The sequence below is a fragment of the Suricata suricatta genome, chromosome 16 (genome assembly GCF_006229205.1).
Source record: "Suricata suricatta isolate VVHF042 chromosome 16, meerkat_22Aug2017_6uvM2_HiC, whole genome shotgun sequence".
Taxonomy (NCBI): Eukaryota; Metazoa; Chordata; class Mammalia; order Carnivora; family Herpestidae; genus Suricata; species Suricata suricatta.
The window spans coordinates 42,477,344-42,494,257 of NC_043715.1; the positions used below are offsets into that span (position 1 = coordinate 42,477,344).

Here is a 16,914-nt window from a genome sequence, read left to right on the forward strand (position 1 = left end):
GGGTGAGGGCCTCCCTCCTCACAGGAAGTGCCCTTCAGCTCCCTGCCACCTGGGCTAGACACACCAGCCCCAGGACCCTCAAACCCTACCCCCACATCACTAGTCTAGCCTTCCCTCCTCCTGACCCCCTTCTCACTTCAGTCAGGGCAACAAGGGAGGAGATGGGAAGAGGGAATGATTCCTAAAAGGAAGCTTTTAAATGTGTGTGTTTAAGTCCTCCTGAGGATGAGAGAACACTTGGTGGGATTGGGAGACAAATGGACAGAAATGGAGAGGATATTGGAAGCAGAGATGGGAGAGTTGGGGAGGGAGACAGATGGAGAGGCAAGAACTGCAGCTCCGGGCAGTACAATGGGAGGGGAGATGGGGAGTGAACCCGGAGAGAGAGAGACTGAGAGATAAGGAAGTAGGGAGAGAAATGGGGAGGGACTGAGACTCCGCAGAAGAGACTGGGTGACAAAGCCTCACTGGATCAGGCCTGGTGCAACAGAGACCCAGAGCCAGGGACACCAACCTAGGGTAGAGAGTCATGGAGACTGACCGGAGAGAGAAGAGCTTCAGGAGAGGAGGCCGGGGGCCTGGTGGGGACAGCAGGTTAGGGTGCCCTGCGGGCCCTCAGGTAGATGGTGGAGCAGTGACCTGGGAGCCCTTTGCTCACCCAGTGCTGAGGCCAATCCCAACACCACCCACCCACCCACTCTGGGCCCCGGGAAGTGGCTCTCCCTCGTGAAGCCCAGTCCCTCACGGAACACAGCAGAAGAGCAGTGCTCGCACGCCCCCCTCCCCCTCCCCTCAGAATGGTAAATGGTTAGTGGTCAAACACATTGAATATTGAAGAAAATAAAGAGGTTGTTCTTAATGGCAAATATTAATACAGCATAATGGATACAACCACAGGCTCTAAAGCCAAACTACCTGGGTAGCTACCAGATTTAGGAACTAAAAATACAGGACACCTAGTTAAATTTGAAGTTCAGAGAAACAACAAATAATTTTTTTAGTATAAGTAAGTCCCAACTATTGCATGTATATATGTATGGGGGGGAGTGAGAATCATATGAAATAAGTTACAGACATCATAATACTTTGCCCCCTAAATATGTGTCCATTTCCTTATAGAGACAGCTGTCATGTCATAATACCATGATCACATCTAAGAAAATGATTAATTCTATAGCTCATATTCAGTTCACACTCATTTTTCCCATTTGTCTCAAACTATTATAGCACGGAAGGGCATGGATTCTGGACACGAAGAGAAGTGGTAGGAAGTCTTTCATTTTCCCTTCCATAAAATGGAGACTAGTACCTACCTCATGAAAGGATTCAACGGAAACCCCGTGACACAGTTGGTGGCACGCAATGAGCCCTCAATAAATGTTAGCTGTTAGAAGTTCTGCCTAGTTTGTATTGTGGATGTTGGTACCGTGACAGACACTTAAGAGCAGCCCCAGAATGTCCTCCTGGAAGGGGAGAACTCTGGGTCAGCTTCCCCGAACCATATCCTTCCTCCCCACCCCCCCCCCCCCCACAGTCCCCCTGTAGATTGTGACGTAGGCCGACCTGGGGTCTGGCCGGAAATCCCCCTTCCTGTTCCAGATAAGCCTGGCGCAGCCCAGTTGACCCCAGACCCTCCCCCCTGCCCCCCATGTCGCAGGATCAAGACCCAAGATGGAGAATCTGTCCACCAAGCCCCCCTCCCCACCCCCATCACCCCGTAAACTCCCCTCTGCACCCCGGTCTCGCACAGCCCGCTGTTTTCCAAGCTCCTGTCCAGGTCCAAGCCACCCCCGCAGCAGGATACCCCTAGCTGTCAGGAGGCGGAGGGCCATCCCTGAGGTGGTGGGGATGGGGGACGCTTGGCCCCGCCTCTGTCCCTGCAACTCGACCCAGCTGCGACCCCCAGCTCTGACGTCTCGGAAAATTACCCCCTGCCCAGGCCCCCAGGGGAGGGGGTTGCATGGTATGAAATGGGGCTGAGACCCCTGGCTGGGGACAGAGAAACCCGCTAGAGGTGAGCCATGAACTGGGGACTGGATGTCTGGGGGCCTGGAATCTTGGATCTGAAGGAGGGAAAGGGCTGAGGTCCCTTACTCCCAGTCTGAGGGAAAATCAAGGACCCTGAGGCCAAGATTCCAGGGTCCTGGGGGAGGAGGGAGCAAAAGGCCTGGACTCCCGGGTCTGAGGGAAGCAAGGTCTCTGGCCGGACTCCAGAGTCCTCAAGTGTCACCAGCTCACCCCTTCCCCCTTTTTCCCTTGCCCAGAACATTCACAAGGAGCATCCATGGACTTGTGGAACCGGGATGAAGCTTCAGCGCAGGAAGTGCCCCCAGGGAACCGGCTGTCAGGGCTGGGTAGGCTGCTGCTGAGTCACTGCATGGGGAGGGTGCACAGGTGGGGGCCTCTGCTGACCCCGACCCGGCCCTAATCTCCTCTTTGCCCGCAGAAGGAGCTGAGCTCGGCTTCTATTTCCCTGAGCTGGCGCTCCCAGGGGACCCGCTGACAGCGGAGACAAGCTGGAAAAGTGGTTGTGGGCTGGGACCCCTGGGAGCGGAGGAAGGTGAGAGTCTGGGCTCCTGGGACTGTGGAAGAGGGGTGTGCCCGGACTCCAGATGCAGAATGGGAGGGGGCTGCGGGCTTGAAGTCCTGAGGTTAAAAGAGGACGAGGCCAGGGTCCTGAGTTCTAGGTTTGAGCGAGTAGGGGCTGGAGGTAATAACTCACTCCCTGAAAAATAAAGACTGCGGGTCGAGGGGGCGTCTCTAGTCCTTGCTCACACCCTTCCCTAAACTCTGCTCGTTCTTATCCCTCGCAGGACTCTCACCGCTGGACTGGAGCTCCGCGTTACCGCACCTAGACGCTCCATGGCGGGCTGGTGAGTGTGCAGAGGCGTGGGAAGAAAGGGGCTGGGGTCCTCCACCGTAGCTAGCGGTTTAAACTACGCGATCTTTAAGGGGAACGGGGCTAGGACGGGGAACGCCTGTGTCCTCGAAGTGGCATGGCCTAGATCCGGGAGCCCAGGGTCCCAGGGCTTAGAGCTTAGACTCCTAGAACCCCCGGGCCAAGGGCAGGGACATCACGGCTACCCTCACTTGAGGTCTGTTGCTCCTCACAGAGCCCGCCGGTCAGGCTATTCCGTGGTCGGGAGACTGGACGGACTTGGCGTGCCACGGCACGGACCACTGGAACGGCTTCTCGCTGGGCCTAGGCCCCGCCCCTCCGGCCCTGGGCCCCGCCCCCTTCGCTGCTTGTGCGGGGGCAGCGGATCAGAACTGTGTCACCTCCGCGGGAGGGACCAGCTCGTGGTCCTGTGCCCAGGCCGCCGCCAGCTCTACCAATTGGGACAGTTCAATTGGCCTCGACACCGCCACCTACTGGGGCAAGGGCCTCTGCGGGGAGCCCCACGCGGACTCTACCATCTCGTGGGGTGGACCCGCGGGCTCAGACTATGCCACCTCCTGGGTCTCGGGGCTGCATACGGACTGCACCACCTCTTCAAAGGGATACCAGGCTTCAGATCTCACCACGCCCTCCAAACCAAGCCAGCAGTCGGACCGCGCAACCTTGGCTTGTTACCCCAAAGGCAACCATCGAGGTGAGGGGTCCACAAGACCAGAATCCAATGAGGCGAGGCCTAGGCGCGTAGGGGCGGGACCCAAGAAACTGGAAGTGAGGGGGCGGGGCTGTTACCTAAGAGCCGGAGCCAGGTGTTTGGGTCCTGAGAGAGGGGAGCTCCTGGATTAGTTGAGAGGGAAGAAGTGAGGGTCTGGATGTCTGAGTCTCCCAAGATGTGGCAGCCACATTCCACTAAGTTTCAGAGATGGGGGCCCCGGCTGCCTGGGTCCCTGAGGCCGATTTGGGGGATCCCTATATGGAGAGATCCAGACTCGTTAGGCCTGAAAGAGGAGGGGGTGGTCTTCTGGGCCCCGAGTTGGGAAAACCGGACACGTGAACCTTCGAGGGTACGGAGCCCGGATATCTGGGTCATCGAAGCCACTTGGTCTGGGGCTTGCACTCCGCAGGTCCCATTCAGCTGTGGCAGTTCCTCCTGGAGCTGCTCCGAGACGGGGAGCGTAGCAACTGCATCCGCTGGACGGGCAACAGCCGCGAGTTCCAGCTGTGTGACCCCAGAGAGGTGGGGCAGCTTCCCTGACCCGCCAAGTCCCTCCCCAGTCTCCTTCGGTTCAATTTAGCCACAGCAGCTTGCCTTGTACTTGGCCCCGCCCCTATCTCGTACTCCTCTCTACCGCAGCAGGAGTTAAAGGGACCAAGTATTGCCCAGAACGTACCCGAAACGCGTCCCCGGCGCCCGCGTGTCCGTCCGTTGCCTAGCCCCGCTTCCTCCTGACCTCCCAGACTAAGCCCAGCCTCCGTCCTAGGTGGCGCGGCTCTGGGGTGAGCGCAAGAGGAAGCCTGGCATGAACTACGAGAAGCTGAGCCGAGGCCTGCGCTACTACTACCGCCGTGACATCGTGCGCAAGAGCGGTGGGCGCAAGTACACGTACCGGTTCGGCGGCCGCGTCCCCGGCCTGGCCCATAGCGGCTGCGCTGGGGGTGGACAGGGAGGGGCGACCCAATAAAAATATCTCGTCAAATTAGTCGTGTGTGCTGCCTGCATCCTTCCCACTGATACTGACTAAACCCCCTAGGAACCCTTAAGTGTGCACCACCACAGCTCATCCTATCCCCACCCCCAGCCTGTGTGATCCTGAGACACGCCTGACTAAAACACACCCAGACCCTTAGGGGACCTACTTGCTCACTGTGTGATGGGATATTCCGTGACTAAAACACACCCAGACCCTTAAGGGACCGACTTTGCTCACTGTGTGCTCACTGTGTGATGGGATATTCAAAGAAATCAACTCAATCCCTCAGGGCCTACTGTGTGCCTGCCTGTTCTGGAACTTCTAAAGGAATTGGACCCAATCACTAACTTTAAAAAAAAAATTATGTCTTTATTATTTTATTCTGAGAGACAGAGAGAGAGCAGGGTAAGGGCAGAGAGAGAGAGGGAGACACTGAATCTGAAGCAGGCTGCAGCCTCTGAACTGTCAGCACAGAGCCTGATGCAGGGCTCAAACCCATGAACCGTGAGATCATGACCTGAGCCGAAGTCCAACGCTTAACCGACTGAGCCACCCAGGCACCCCACCAGTCACTAACTTTTGAGTTTACCTACTGTGTCCCTTCTGAAGAGAGGACTCAAGACTCCAAAAAAGAGCTTATGTGTGTTCTCCCAGTGCTTGGGACCATTAAGGAATTAGACTTAGTGCTAGATCCCCCAAACCACCTACTGTCTCCCCACTCCAATTTGAGGGTGGTTGAACTTGGATCTAGATCCCAAGGAGAGCTTACCCCATTCTGGGAACCATTGAGCCCTAAAGAGTGGTCCTCCTATGGACCGACAAGACGTCAATTTTAAATATCTGGTCTGAGAAGGACTCACCAAGAAGGTGATACTGAAGCAAAGACCTGAAGGAAGCGAGGGAGGAAAACAGCTTCACTAAGAGCTTTCCAGGCCAAGGGGACAGCAAATGCAAAAGGCCCTTAGAGAGAAGTCAGCCTGCATGTTTAAGCAGGAAGAGGCCAGTGTGGCTGGAGCAGTGGGAGTAAAGAGAAGAAAGATAGGAAATGAGGGTATAAGAGAGACCAAATTGTGTAGGTCATTTGTAAGGACTTTCACTTTTGACTGAAAGAGTCAGACAAGATCCAAGGGGAGAGTTCTAAGCCAAAGGAAAATGATGACTAGGGTGTTAACAGTATCTCTCTGGCTGAGTGGATGACTGTGGAGGGCAGTGGGGGAACCAGGAGGCCAGGGAGTGGGCTACTTCTATGGCCTAGGCTGGCTGTGCCTGTGATTTGAACCAGATGTGGGAGAAGGTTCTGAATGTAGTGCTTCAGGCAGAGCCAACAGGATTTCTTGATCAGCTATCTGTGCGGTGTGAGAGAGTCAGGGAGACCTCTGTGACTAGAAGAACAGATGTGTCACTTTCTGAGATGGACAATTTCTTGCCAGACCCAAGTTTTTATTCTTAACCCCTCCTCTCGTGATGCAGGACTTTGGTTTGAGTCTTCAGGGACCCAGATCTGTGTTAATTTGTGCCTTCCGGGTTTTAGGGAAAGACAGAACTGAACAGGGAGGTGGAGTCTGGATATTCCTCACAATATGACAAATGACCCTGGGAGAAAAGACCGGTTCGATTTCAGACCCCTAACAATTGATCCCATAATGATCATGAACAGGGTAGGGACTCGTGTTTTGTTTAGTGATGCATCCCAACGCTTATCGAAGTACCTGACGCGGGGTAAGCGTTAAATAAGCAATACCTGCATGAATATCTGCTGGGATATTTGCCCCCGGCTCACTCTACAGATAGCCCGAGGACTCAACACTCCTTTCCCTAAGTGAAAAAAACAAGGTGATGAGAACCTATTACGAGGCGTCTGAAGCGGAACTTTGAAATGCCCACGCAAGCTCACGGTTGGGCCGGAAGTAATGATCAACAGGCATTCAGCCCAATAGGATTTCGGAGTTCTCCCGGATGGGCGTGGCCTTAATGCCCTCGGAGACTGCCTCCCCGTTGGCTTTCCAGCCTCGCGGAAGACTCTCACAGACGTGACTCGCTCCGCTTCCGGCAGGTCTCAATTCCGCTTCCGGCCCGGCTCTGGCGTCTTTGCTGAGGGTCACATTGAGCTGCGAGGTGCTTCGGGGGTGTCTTTAGGTGAGTGTCTGGGGCTTGGGGAAGCTCGACCCTGTCCTGGGAAACTGGGGAACCGGACCCTCGTTTCCTCGAGAACGAAGTGAGTTTCCGGCCGGCGGTGTCTGGCCTCCCTGGTCCCTAGGGTCCTGTTCTGTTAGTAGTTCTAACGAATGATTATCTAGGTCTTCCTTAATGCTACGTAACATTTCACGCGACTTTATTAATTCACTTAATCTTCCCTCCAGTCCTTGAGGAAGGGCCAGTAATTATCCCCTTTTGACTGTGGAGCAGCTGAGCATCAGCAATATTAATCAACTTAGCCAGCGACCAGGGTTTAGATTCCGTGGATTGGACTGGAGTGCCTTCAATCACCAGGCCGCAGGCGTGGCTCCCTGGCTTGCCCGGGCCACAGCCTTGCTCCCTGGTTTCTGGTCCCTCCGTCCGTTTGGACGTTGGAGGGGCCTTAGAGTCATCCCTGAATCACCCTCCTTCCCAGGTCTCCCCCCAAAACAGCACTTCTGAACGCTGTGTTCCAGCGCTGGTATTCTGCGTCCCCTCCCCGCTCCCCTCTACGCTTCCCCCCAACAGTCTACTGTGAGGCTCCAGATCCCCACCACTACCTTGTGTCCCTTGAATTTGACACTGGCCTGCTCACTTTTTTGTAACCCCAGTACTCCTCGAATTCTCTGGAATAGAAGCTTGATGTTCCCTGGAGAAAGCTGTATGTCACCTCCTAAGAAAGATTGATTATAGCAGAGGGTATGCTAGCACTTGAATGGGGAGAAATTACATATGTATTTTTCCTAAACTCTTTTTAAATTTCATCTTTCTTTTTAAATATTTATTTTTGAGAGGGAGGAGGGGCAGAGAGAGAGAGAGAGGGAGACAGAACCCCAAGCAGGCCTCTCGCTTGTCAGCAGAGCCGGATGCAGGGCTCCAAATCGCCGGCTATGAAATACAATCTGAGTTGAAATCAATGGAGGCTTAACAGACTGAGCCATCCAGGAACCTCTTTATGTTTCTTAATCTCTAATTTAAATGTAGCATTTCCTTCCGTTAGGAATGGAGGCATCAACCTTGGTATTAGCATCATCTGTCCGTTTGTCAGCAATCAAAATCACAGGTCATCTTATCTCACATTATGGTTGGAGGTGTCACAGAATACATTTTCACTCATGATTACTTCAAAATTGTGGTAGTTAATAAATCCTTAGCTGCATACAGCTGGCTTTCTTTGTGGTCCTCTGCAATTTCTTAATGCATTTAAAAAGGGCTCATTAGACCCCTGAGGAGTTCATGGCACCAAAGAGATTAACAACCTTTGCAGTGTAGGTTCTGGCAGTGATTGAGTGCGGCTTCTCCACTTGTGTGACCTTGGAAAGTCACTTAGACACCCTGTCCCTTGTCTGTGAGAGTGATAGTAATAGTTCCTACCTTTTAGAGTGGCTCCAGGAGTAAAATATATGGAACAGTGCTTGGCTTAGACTGAGTACTCGCTGAATGTTAGCCAGTGTTATTCTGGGATGAGTGAGGCCTGAATTTGCTAAGGAGTCGTCGTCCCTGGCCCCCCCTCCCCACAAGTCCTGCTGTGACCTCCATACTTAGATATGTGGATATCCCCCACCCTCTACCCCTGTTTGAATACGCCGAGAGATAGAAGATGGTGGCTTGTTCACACCTACGCTACCCCATTATTCGTGTCCGGGTGGGCTGACCTCCCCATGCCCAGGCCCCCTAGAACTTTTGCCAGCCTCCACTGTGTGTGCCTCCAGGGTTCGGCATCATGGCAGAAGACATCAAGACCAAAATCAAGAACTACCAGACTGCCCCTTTTGACAGCCGCTTCCCCAACCAGAACCAGACCAGGAACTGCTGGCAGAACTACCTGGGTAAGCAGGGCGGGGGGGGCGGGGGGTGCAGGCCTTCTCCTGGTCCCACACCTCATGTTGCTTATCCGTTGTCTCCTACTGGATCTCTGCATCCCAGGCCCCTTTTTGTTGTGGACGTCCCGCCTTGCAGGGCCCATGTCCCTCATCGCAGCTGGGTTCGAGTTCCGGGATCTAGGCCAGGGTCACAAACTTTGGTTCCTATAATGATTTTTTATTCTTGAAGAATTATTTGTGTGTATATGTGGCAGATGTAACATACCTACAGGAAATACGTGTAAAGCCTCATGCACGCCTAAACACCTAAATGAATAATACTAAAGTGTATCCCCTGCGTAGCTGAAATCTGGATGGAAAGTTAGATACTGGCCAGCGTTCTGAGCTTCCCCGCCTACTGCATGCACAGTCTCGAGCACCACATCCTACTCTCCCCACTAGAGATGGGGCCTTGCCAACCGAAGGCGATCACGGTTTGGTTTTATCACTGCTTTTAGGTTAGCCTCTTGATGAACTTTATAAACATTATTCATATTCTAGGTTTTTGAATTTCTTTATTCAGCAGTTTTGAAGATTTCATCCACACTATGACATATTGTTCGGTCATTTTCCTCAAGTTTAATTTTCCATAATTTATTCCTGGACCCCTGTGTGATTTCCAGTTGGGGGCTTTTATGAGTGAGGATGCTAGAAACATTCTGTGTAATTTGATGTGCATGTGAGTGCTTTTCTACGTAGGGAATTTGCCCAAGAGTAGAATACGTGGAGTATTTTACTTTTTTTTAAATTGCCTACTTTTGTTTTATTTATTTATTTATTTATTTATTTATTTATTTTAAAGATTTTAGTTGTACGTAATCTTTGCACCCAGTGTGGCCTCAAATTTAAAGCTTCGAGATAAAGAGTTGCATGCCCTGACAGAGCCAGCCAGATACCCGTTAATTGCCTACTTTTAAAGGTGTTTTTGTTTTATTTTTTTAGTTTGTTTATTTATTTTGAGAGAGAGAGCATACCCTAACAGGGAAGGGGCGGAGAGAGAGGATCCCAAGCAGGCTGCCCAGTGTTGAGCGCACAGCCTGGTGGAAGCGGGGAGGCTCAAACTCAGGAACCATACGATCAGGACCTGGGCTGAAACCTATAATCGAACGAGTGAGCCACCCAGGCGCCCCTAAAGGCCTACTTTTAAGAAACAGGTTATCCCCTTCCTGTCTTTCTCTGTAGGATGCCAGCATCTTAGCATCAAGATCATCTTCCCTTTCCCTTGCCCTGGTTTTGGAGTTCCATGATCCCCACACATGCCCCTCTTGCTGCCTCCTCATTCCTAACCCCAGAATTTTCACGTCAGACAGTAGGTCTCTAGGGGTCACAAGATCAATAAAGTGAGGCATGTCTAGCCTTTTTCAGTATATTTGTAGGAATGTATATTCTTTGTGACCCTTTGTGTGTGTGTGTGTGTGTGTGTGTGTAACTGCTGTGAGGTAAAAAAATATTTCTGTGAGTTTTGATGAAAGAGGTGTTCGGAGGCTCCGTCAGTTAAGTGTCAGACTCTGGATTTGATTTCAGCTCAGACCATGACTGCACAGTTTGTGAGTTCAGGCCCCGAGGAGGGCTCTGCACTGCCCTCACAGAGCCTGCTGGGGACTCTCTCTCTTTCTCTCTCTGTCTCTCAAGTACAAACACTTTTCAACAATGTGTTCCAGTTCTTGGTCTGCACTGACCCTGAGCCCCTTTCTTCACAGACTTCCACCGCTGTGAGAAGGCGATGACTGCTAAAGGGGGTGATGTCTCCGTGTGCGAGTGGTACCGCCGCGTGTACAAGTCCCTCTGCCCCATGTCCTGGGTACGTGCTGCCTGCTGGGGTCTCGGCGGGGGGAGTGTGGTGACTCAGTGGGGGCGCGTCTCGAGAGGCAGAGGGGGGACAGGGCATCGCACGCCCCCTGGGACCTGGCCTTTCCTTTGTGGAGTTGCCTCCCTTCCCTTTTTTCGGTGATGCTCTCCGCTAGTCAGAGCTCCCGGCCGGGCGCCCAGGGCCGCGTCCTGGCTCATGCAGTCCACCAGTGTGTGCGTGGTGCCAGCTCCCTGTCCCTGTGGGGCTCACCGTCTCGTGTGCGGTTCTGGCCCTTTTTGTTGTGAACATCTACAACTTGTACATAAAAGTAGAATCATTTGGTGACCTCCCACTTGTACCCACTCCCCAAATTGAGTGTTTTCAAGATTTTCCCACATTCCCTTCTTCTGTCCCCTTTTCTTTGCTGAAGAATTTCTGAAGCAAACCTCAAACACGGCTTTTTACTGCTCCCTGTGTCCGTGTGTGTCTAGAAGATGCGGGCACAGTAAGGCAGTCTGGGTAGCCCTGACCTGACCAGACCTTCTGTCACCATTTAATATTCTGTGTCACACACTCTTTAAGTAAAGAATTTAGGTTTAGGGGCCCAAGTGCTTCTGATTGAGCCCCCCCAAAATATTTATGTTTCACATTGTACTATTTCCTGAAATCAAAGATCCTCTTGACTGCAAGAAACATTGAGAGATGGTTAAGTCTTTTTTTTTTTTTTTTTTTTTTTTTTTAGTTTTTCCAAATCCTTTTTGAAAATGCCAGAAAGGAATGTAATGAATGCTAATTTCAGGGCCGTTAAAATGCAAAAACGTTGAGTCTTTGGATCAAAATATGATAGAATTACAGAAGTTGTAATGCTCATAAAAAAAAAGAAAAGAAATGTGAGCAGCGCTATACCACAAACAGCAGAGGGCCCTCGTGCTGCCTGAGCCCCTTGCCGAGGTTACACCGGCAGCTGCGGCCCGGTGTCCCGCGGGCTTCTGTAGGACGTGCGTGCGTGAGGCGGCCTGTCGCCGAATGGCTTTGGCTTCTCGCTGTGTCTGGGAGCCTCTTTTTATAAAAATGCCCACAGATCTGCCTTACTTGTTTTATGTTTTAGTAACTTTCAGATGCTTTTATTTAACCAATTCCTTTTTGATGGAGATTATGTTCTAATTTTTCAGTATATTCGAAGCATCCTTGATGTACGCCTTTGGGGGCTTATTTCTTGGGAACAGATTGCCTTAATGCAGTCTTCCTCAGCTCGCTTGGCTTTCCTCCCACCTCTCTGGCCACAGTGTCTCTTGTCTTTGAGTGCCCTGGGCCCTTCCAGGATTCCTCCTTGTCCCTGGGTGACCTCGGGCATCGTGAGGTTGTGAACTTGTAGCATCCCTCCTCCAGCCTGAGAGCCTGCGCCGCGCATGCTGCACAGAGTGCTGGGAAGCATGCTGCCGGTCCTGGTGCCACCCTGCCCCCCGCCCCCCAGGACCTGGGCCTGCGTTCCCCGGGAGCAGCAGGTTGTAGAGCTTCTCCCGTCAGGCGCCTGCTGTATTCTGCCCGGTCCCTTTCATGCCTGGCTGCCCTCGGCTCTTGATTTCAAAAACTTGAAGTAAAAAAAAGTGTTTTGTTATTGCTGTTGTTGTTTAATTTTTTTTTTATGTTTATTTATTTTTGAGAGAGCACAAGCAAGGGGAGGGGCAGAGAGAGAGGGAGGCACAGAATCTGGAGCGGGCTCCAGCCTCCGAGCTGTCAGCGCAGAGCTGGCCTCCAACTTGAACCGTGAGATCATGACCTGAACTGAAGTCGGATACTTAGCGGACTGAGCCAGGCAGGCACCCCTGTTTTGTTGTTTCTAAAGAATACAACCACTTCACTAAAACTTGAAAAATAGAGGAAGGGCAGAAAACTGTTCTGCCCATCCTCCTGCCCTCACTCATAATACTGCCGCATCTTCCCGGTGTTCCCTGTGTATTGTTTCTAATTAGTCTCTAATCCCAGTGTGTGTTTTGGAAGGACATTTAAAACATTTTTTTTCCAACCATCTTTTATTTTCTGATTAAAAAAATCTTGTTTCTCCATGAAAAAAATAGCATTGGCTTTTGTAGAATCTTCAAAACATGAGATTTATGTAATGTAGAAAGTGAAAGCCCCCAGGATCCCCTTCTGAGTTCTAAAGTTAACTTTCTTTAGTCATTTGACATAAATCTTTTTCTTCCTTTTTTGTGTGCAAATGTGTATGTATGTGTAGATGTGTGTTTGTGTACTTTTTGATACCGGTGTGGACCCTGCTCCTGGCACTGGTGCTTCGGTCCTCTTACCTCTGTGCGTTGTGTGCCTGCTTCGTGTCAGTGCAGCCTGCTCACTTACTGGGCAGCCGCCATCTTTAATGGTGGTAAAATATGTTCTTCTCTTCCATCTTTTTTTCACTATTTTAAATGATAGTTCAGTGTACATTTTCCATTCCAGGAAATGTTTTCCCCTCTATTTGAATGGTTCCCTTTGTTTCCTTTCCATGAAATGAAATTATTGGGCAAAGGGAAATTTCCACGTAATGAGACCAGCTTGATCCTTAAAAAAGAGATGGAGAGGAGGGGCGCCTGGGTGGCTCAGTCGGTTAAGCATCAAACTTCAACTCAGGTCATGATCTCACGGTTCGTGGGTTCGAGCCCTGTGTCTGAGCTGTCAGCTCAGAGCCTGGAGTCTGCCTCGGATTCTGTGTCTCCCTCTCTCTCTACCCCTCCCCGATTCAAGCTCTGTCTCTCTTAAAAATAAACATTTAAAAAAAGAGAGATGGAAAAAGAGTCAGTCCCAGCAACTGAGAAGTTCACTCACAGAGTACTGTGGACGGGGGACAGTACAAGTCCTGAATGAGGGAATCCGGGTGAGCCCTGACATGAGAGATGTCGTCCCCACTCAGGTCATCAGGAAAACACAGCTTAAAACGAGAGAGAAGCTGGTTTTTACCTCGCAGTCTGGTGCAGGAACGCTCAGGGTGCACAGTGCTGAGTGTTGCTGGTTCTGTAAGTTGGTACCGTCTCTTCTGAGGTCAGTGTGGCAGATCTTTCAAAATGGAAAACGTACTCCACACGCGGCAGTTTTACATCTAGACCTGCTGCAGAGATGCTCATGCGGAGCGTGTCTCTTGCAGAGTTGTTTGTAATTCAGAAACAACCTGAGCTAGATAAGTAACCATATATCTATCTTGATCTGAGTGACAAAATCCAGAAAGAGCTCTCAGACTTGTGGGAAAAGCAAGTTGCAGAACAATATGTAGTGTGGCCCAATCTGTATGTGTTTTTTCAGGTACAGAGAATTCACGATACCTGCTGTGTGAGTATGTAAATAAAATAGCCACAGACACGTCCCTGAACTCTGGGCCAGCTCATTTGTAAGCACTCGGTATCCTCTGAGGGCCAGCCTGCTGACAAACAGGATGAGAGGGGTACTGTTATCCCTGTCCTCATTTTATACCATTCAAGCCTGAGGCCCTGAGGGCCGCCTGGCTGGCTCAGTCTGTCACATATCCGGGTCCTGATTTCAGCTCAGGCCATGATCTCATGGTTTCATGAGTTCAAGCCCCATGTCCCCGTCTATGCTGGGCATGGAGCCTGCCTGAGATTCTCTCTCACCCTCTGCCTCCCTCCCCAGCTTGCACGTTCACTCTCTCTTTCTCAAAATAAAACATTTAAAATTAAAACACACACACACACACACACACACACACACACACACACACAAAACAAAAAACGGAGGCCCTGAAAGATTAAGTAATTTGCCCGAGGTGTCACAGCTAGGAATTCAGAGTCCGTCTTTCTTATGCATGCTTTGGTCCCCTGCCTCTAATACACGGCACGTATGCGTGAGTGTGAGGGTGTGTGTGTCAACGGTTGTGCGTTTGCCTGCAGGTGCACAGCTTGCAGAGAGTTACTTCTAGGGAGTGTTAACGGTTTGATACGGGCCTTTCCGTTATTTCTTAAATGCCCGTATGCATACATCAGTGATCAACAGTGAGATCACACTCTGTATTCAGTTTTGCACCTTTTTGCACTTGACTCTGTATCTTAGAGATCCACTCGTGCCGGGGCATAGATGGGCCTCTTTTCCTCTCACAGCTGCCTAGTATTCTTTGCTGTATTCTGACAACCATCATTGAGTGTTAACTCTGGGGTTCCTGAAATAAGGCACGGCCACACTCCCGAGCCTCTTCATGGTCACACAGCTCCCCAGGGACAGCTCTGCAATGAATGTGGGATTGTTCTGCGTGTACTCGCGCCCCACCCCCACCCCCCGCAATCCCCACTCCTGAACTAGTGGCAGCACTGGGCTTACCTGCTGGCCGACTGGACAGGGGAGCAGAGCGAGGAGACGGCTCACTCACCGGTTGCCCCGCAGCGGAAGGGAGTGACACTGGCTGTGTTTCCACAGGTGTCGGCCTGGGATGACCGCCGGGCGGAAGGCACCTTTCCTGGGAAGATCTGAGCTGGCTGCGCCCGCCTCCCGCCTGTGCTCCACCCTCCTCCCCGGGTGCTGAAGGGGGCCTGGGGACATGGTGACCCCCGCCCTGGGGTCCTGGATCATGGCTTAACTCTAATAAACATTCGTTGGAAAAGCGTAAGACTGTGTGCGTGTAAAAGAGCCGGATGATCGGGCAAGAAGCTGGGGTGGAATTAGTGCTGACCAGTAAGACGGGCTTCAGGGGGATTGTGTTTTTCTCTTTTGTTTTATGGGTTTTGTCTTTTAGTGTTTTGTTTATTTTTGAGAGAGAGAGGTAGGGAGGGGCCGAGGGGAAGCCGCCACAGAATCCGAGCTGTCAGCGCAGAGCCCGACGCAGAGCTTGAACCCACAAGCCGTGAGATAATGACCTGAACCAAAGTTGGGCGCCCAGCCGACTGAGCCACCCAGGCACCCCTGTTTTATGTTCTTAAACTGACCGCCTTCTCTATACCAGACAGTCAAGTGAGTGATGATACAAAATAGCCTTGAGCCCCTGAATGTGCTGAAAACCCCGGTGTACCCGTCACCTAGTTTTAACAATTATCAACAGATGACCAACCAGTTTCATCTCTCATTATTCCCCTCCCCTCTAAGAGATACGTAAATATATGTATCTCTTAGAGATGCAGATTTATTTTACACATAATTACACTGCCATTATCACATCTAAGAAATTAATGATTCGTTTTTAATATCATCTGATCAGTTTTCTGCAGTGTGTAATTTCTCCCTCTGTTCTGTGCTTCCCTTTTTAATGTTTATTTTTGAGAGAGAGAAACAGTGTGAGCAGGGGAAGGGCAGAGAGAGAGAGACACGGAATCTGAAGCAGGCTCCAGGCTCCTAGCTGTCAGCACAGAGCCAGATGTGGGGCTTGAACCCACAAACCGTGAGATCATGACCTGAACCAAATTTGGACCCTCAGCTGACTGGGCCACACAGGCGCCCCTACCTCTGTTTCTTGCAGGAGACTGCGACACGTTCTCCACCTCCCATGTTTCCATCGAGGACAGGACTTTCTTCCTCACTCCTCAGGGTAGAGCTGCAGGCTATAAATGACTCTGAAGTTACCAAGCTGAGCACCTTACCTGCTTTATCTCTGGCCTCCTAACAACTCGAGCTATAAATTTTGTTATGGCCCCTATTTGACAAGTGAGGAGACGGACACTTCCAGCCCTCTGCCAGTTCACATGGCTGTGGGCTTCCTTCTAGTGTGTCTGTCTAGGAGAGGGTGCAGTGCAGAAAACAGAACCCTCCCAAGGCATATTAAGTAGAAAGAGACTTCATATGAGGAATTTGGATATAGTATCGTATCTTTATTTCATTATATTCAACTCAACACAAGCCCACCTTTATAGGGTATTTTTGGTTTTTAATGTTTATTTTTGAGAGAGAGCATGAGTAGGGAGGTGGAGAGGACAGAGCATTCAAAGTGGGCTCTGTGCTGACAGCAGAGCCTGATGTGGGGCTCATGACCCTGCGCTAAAGTTGGGTGCTCAACCAACTAAGCCACCCAGGTGCCCCAGTATTTTTTGTTTTGAAGTAATGTCTACACCCAACGTGGGGCTTGAACTCACAACCCCAAGATCAAGAGTCACGCGCTCCACCGACAGAGCCAGCCGGGCACCCCAAGCATTTTCAGTGACATTTATGAGACGGTTGGAAGTTTGAATATTCTGTTAAGGAGTTATTGTCAATTTTTTAGGTGTGATGATGATATTGAGGTGATGTTTTAAGCTATTCTTGTTTAGAGATACTGAGTACTTCCCTGGTGATTAATGATGTTGAGCACTTTTTCATGTAACTGTTTGCCATTTGTATGTGTTCTTTGGAGAAATACCTATTCGGGTCTTTTGCCCATTTTTATTTTTTATTTTTTTATTATTATTTTTTAATAGTTTATTGTCAAATTGGTTTCCATACAACACCCAGTGCTCTTCCCCACAAGTGCCCTCCTCCATTACCACCACCTCTTTCCCCCCCTCCCCCTTCCCCTTCAACCCTCAGTTCATTCTCAGCATT

General features: G+C 50.8%; 2 protein-coding genes across 2 annotated transcripts; both read left to right on the top strand.

The window, feature by feature from the left end:
- Nucleotides 1-2,264: 2,264 nt before the first annotated feature.
- ETV2 (ETS variant 2) lies at nucleotides 2,265-4,596 on the top strand. The gene is made up of 6 exons (XM_029925973.1): nucleotides 2,265-2,354; nucleotides 2,447-2,560; nucleotides 2,814-2,873; nucleotides 3,114-3,593; nucleotides 4,021-4,133; nucleotides 4,378-4,596. The coding sequence occupies exons 1-6, from the start codon at nucleotides 2,285-2,287 to the stop codon at nucleotides 4,576-4,578; spliced, it is 1,038 nt and encodes a 345-aa protein (XP_029781833.1). The 5' UTR covers nucleotides 2,265-2,284; the 3' UTR covers nucleotides 4,579-4,596.
- Nucleotides 4,597-6,615: 2,019 nt separating this feature from the next.
- Nucleotides 6,616-15,016, top strand: LOC115280858 (cytochrome c oxidase subunit 6B1). Its single transcript, XM_029926031.1, has 4 exons — nucleotides 6,616-6,723; nucleotides 8,475-8,591; nucleotides 10,325-10,425; nucleotides 14,827-15,016. The coding sequence occupies exons 2-4, from the start codon at nucleotides 8,486-8,488 to the stop codon at nucleotides 14,878-14,880; spliced, it is 261 nt and encodes an 86-aa protein (XP_029781891.1). The 5' UTR covers nucleotides 6,616-6,723; nucleotides 8,475-8,485; the 3' UTR covers nucleotides 14,881-15,016.
- The last annotated feature ends 1,898 nt before the right edge of the window (nucleotides 15,017-16,914 follow it).

Coding starts and splice junctions, on each gene's coding strand:
- ETV2 (XM_029925973.1), top strand. CDS start 2,285: ATGGACTTGTGGAACCGGGATGAAGCTTCAGCGCAGGAAGTGCCCCCA. Junction 3,594..4,020: donor CCCCAAAGGCAACCATCGAG/GTGAGGGGTCCA, acceptor TGCACTCCGCAG/GTCCCATTCAGCTGTGGCAG. Junction 4,134..4,377: donor AGCTGTGTGACCCCAGAGAG/GTGGGGCAGCTT, acceptor CCTCCGTCCTAG/GTGGCGCGGCTCTGGGGTGA.
- LOC115280858 (XM_029926031.1), top strand. CDS start 8,486: ATGGCAGAAGACATCAAGACCAAAATCAAGAACTACCAGACTGCCCCT. Junction 8,592..10,324: donor CTGCTGGCAGAACTACCTGG/GTAAGCAGGGCG, acceptor CTTTCTTCACAG/ACTTCCACCGCTGTGAGAAG. Junction 10,426..14,826: donor CCCTCTGCCCCATGTCCTGG/GTACGTGCTGCC, acceptor GTGTTTCCACAG/GTGTCGGCCTGGGATGACCG.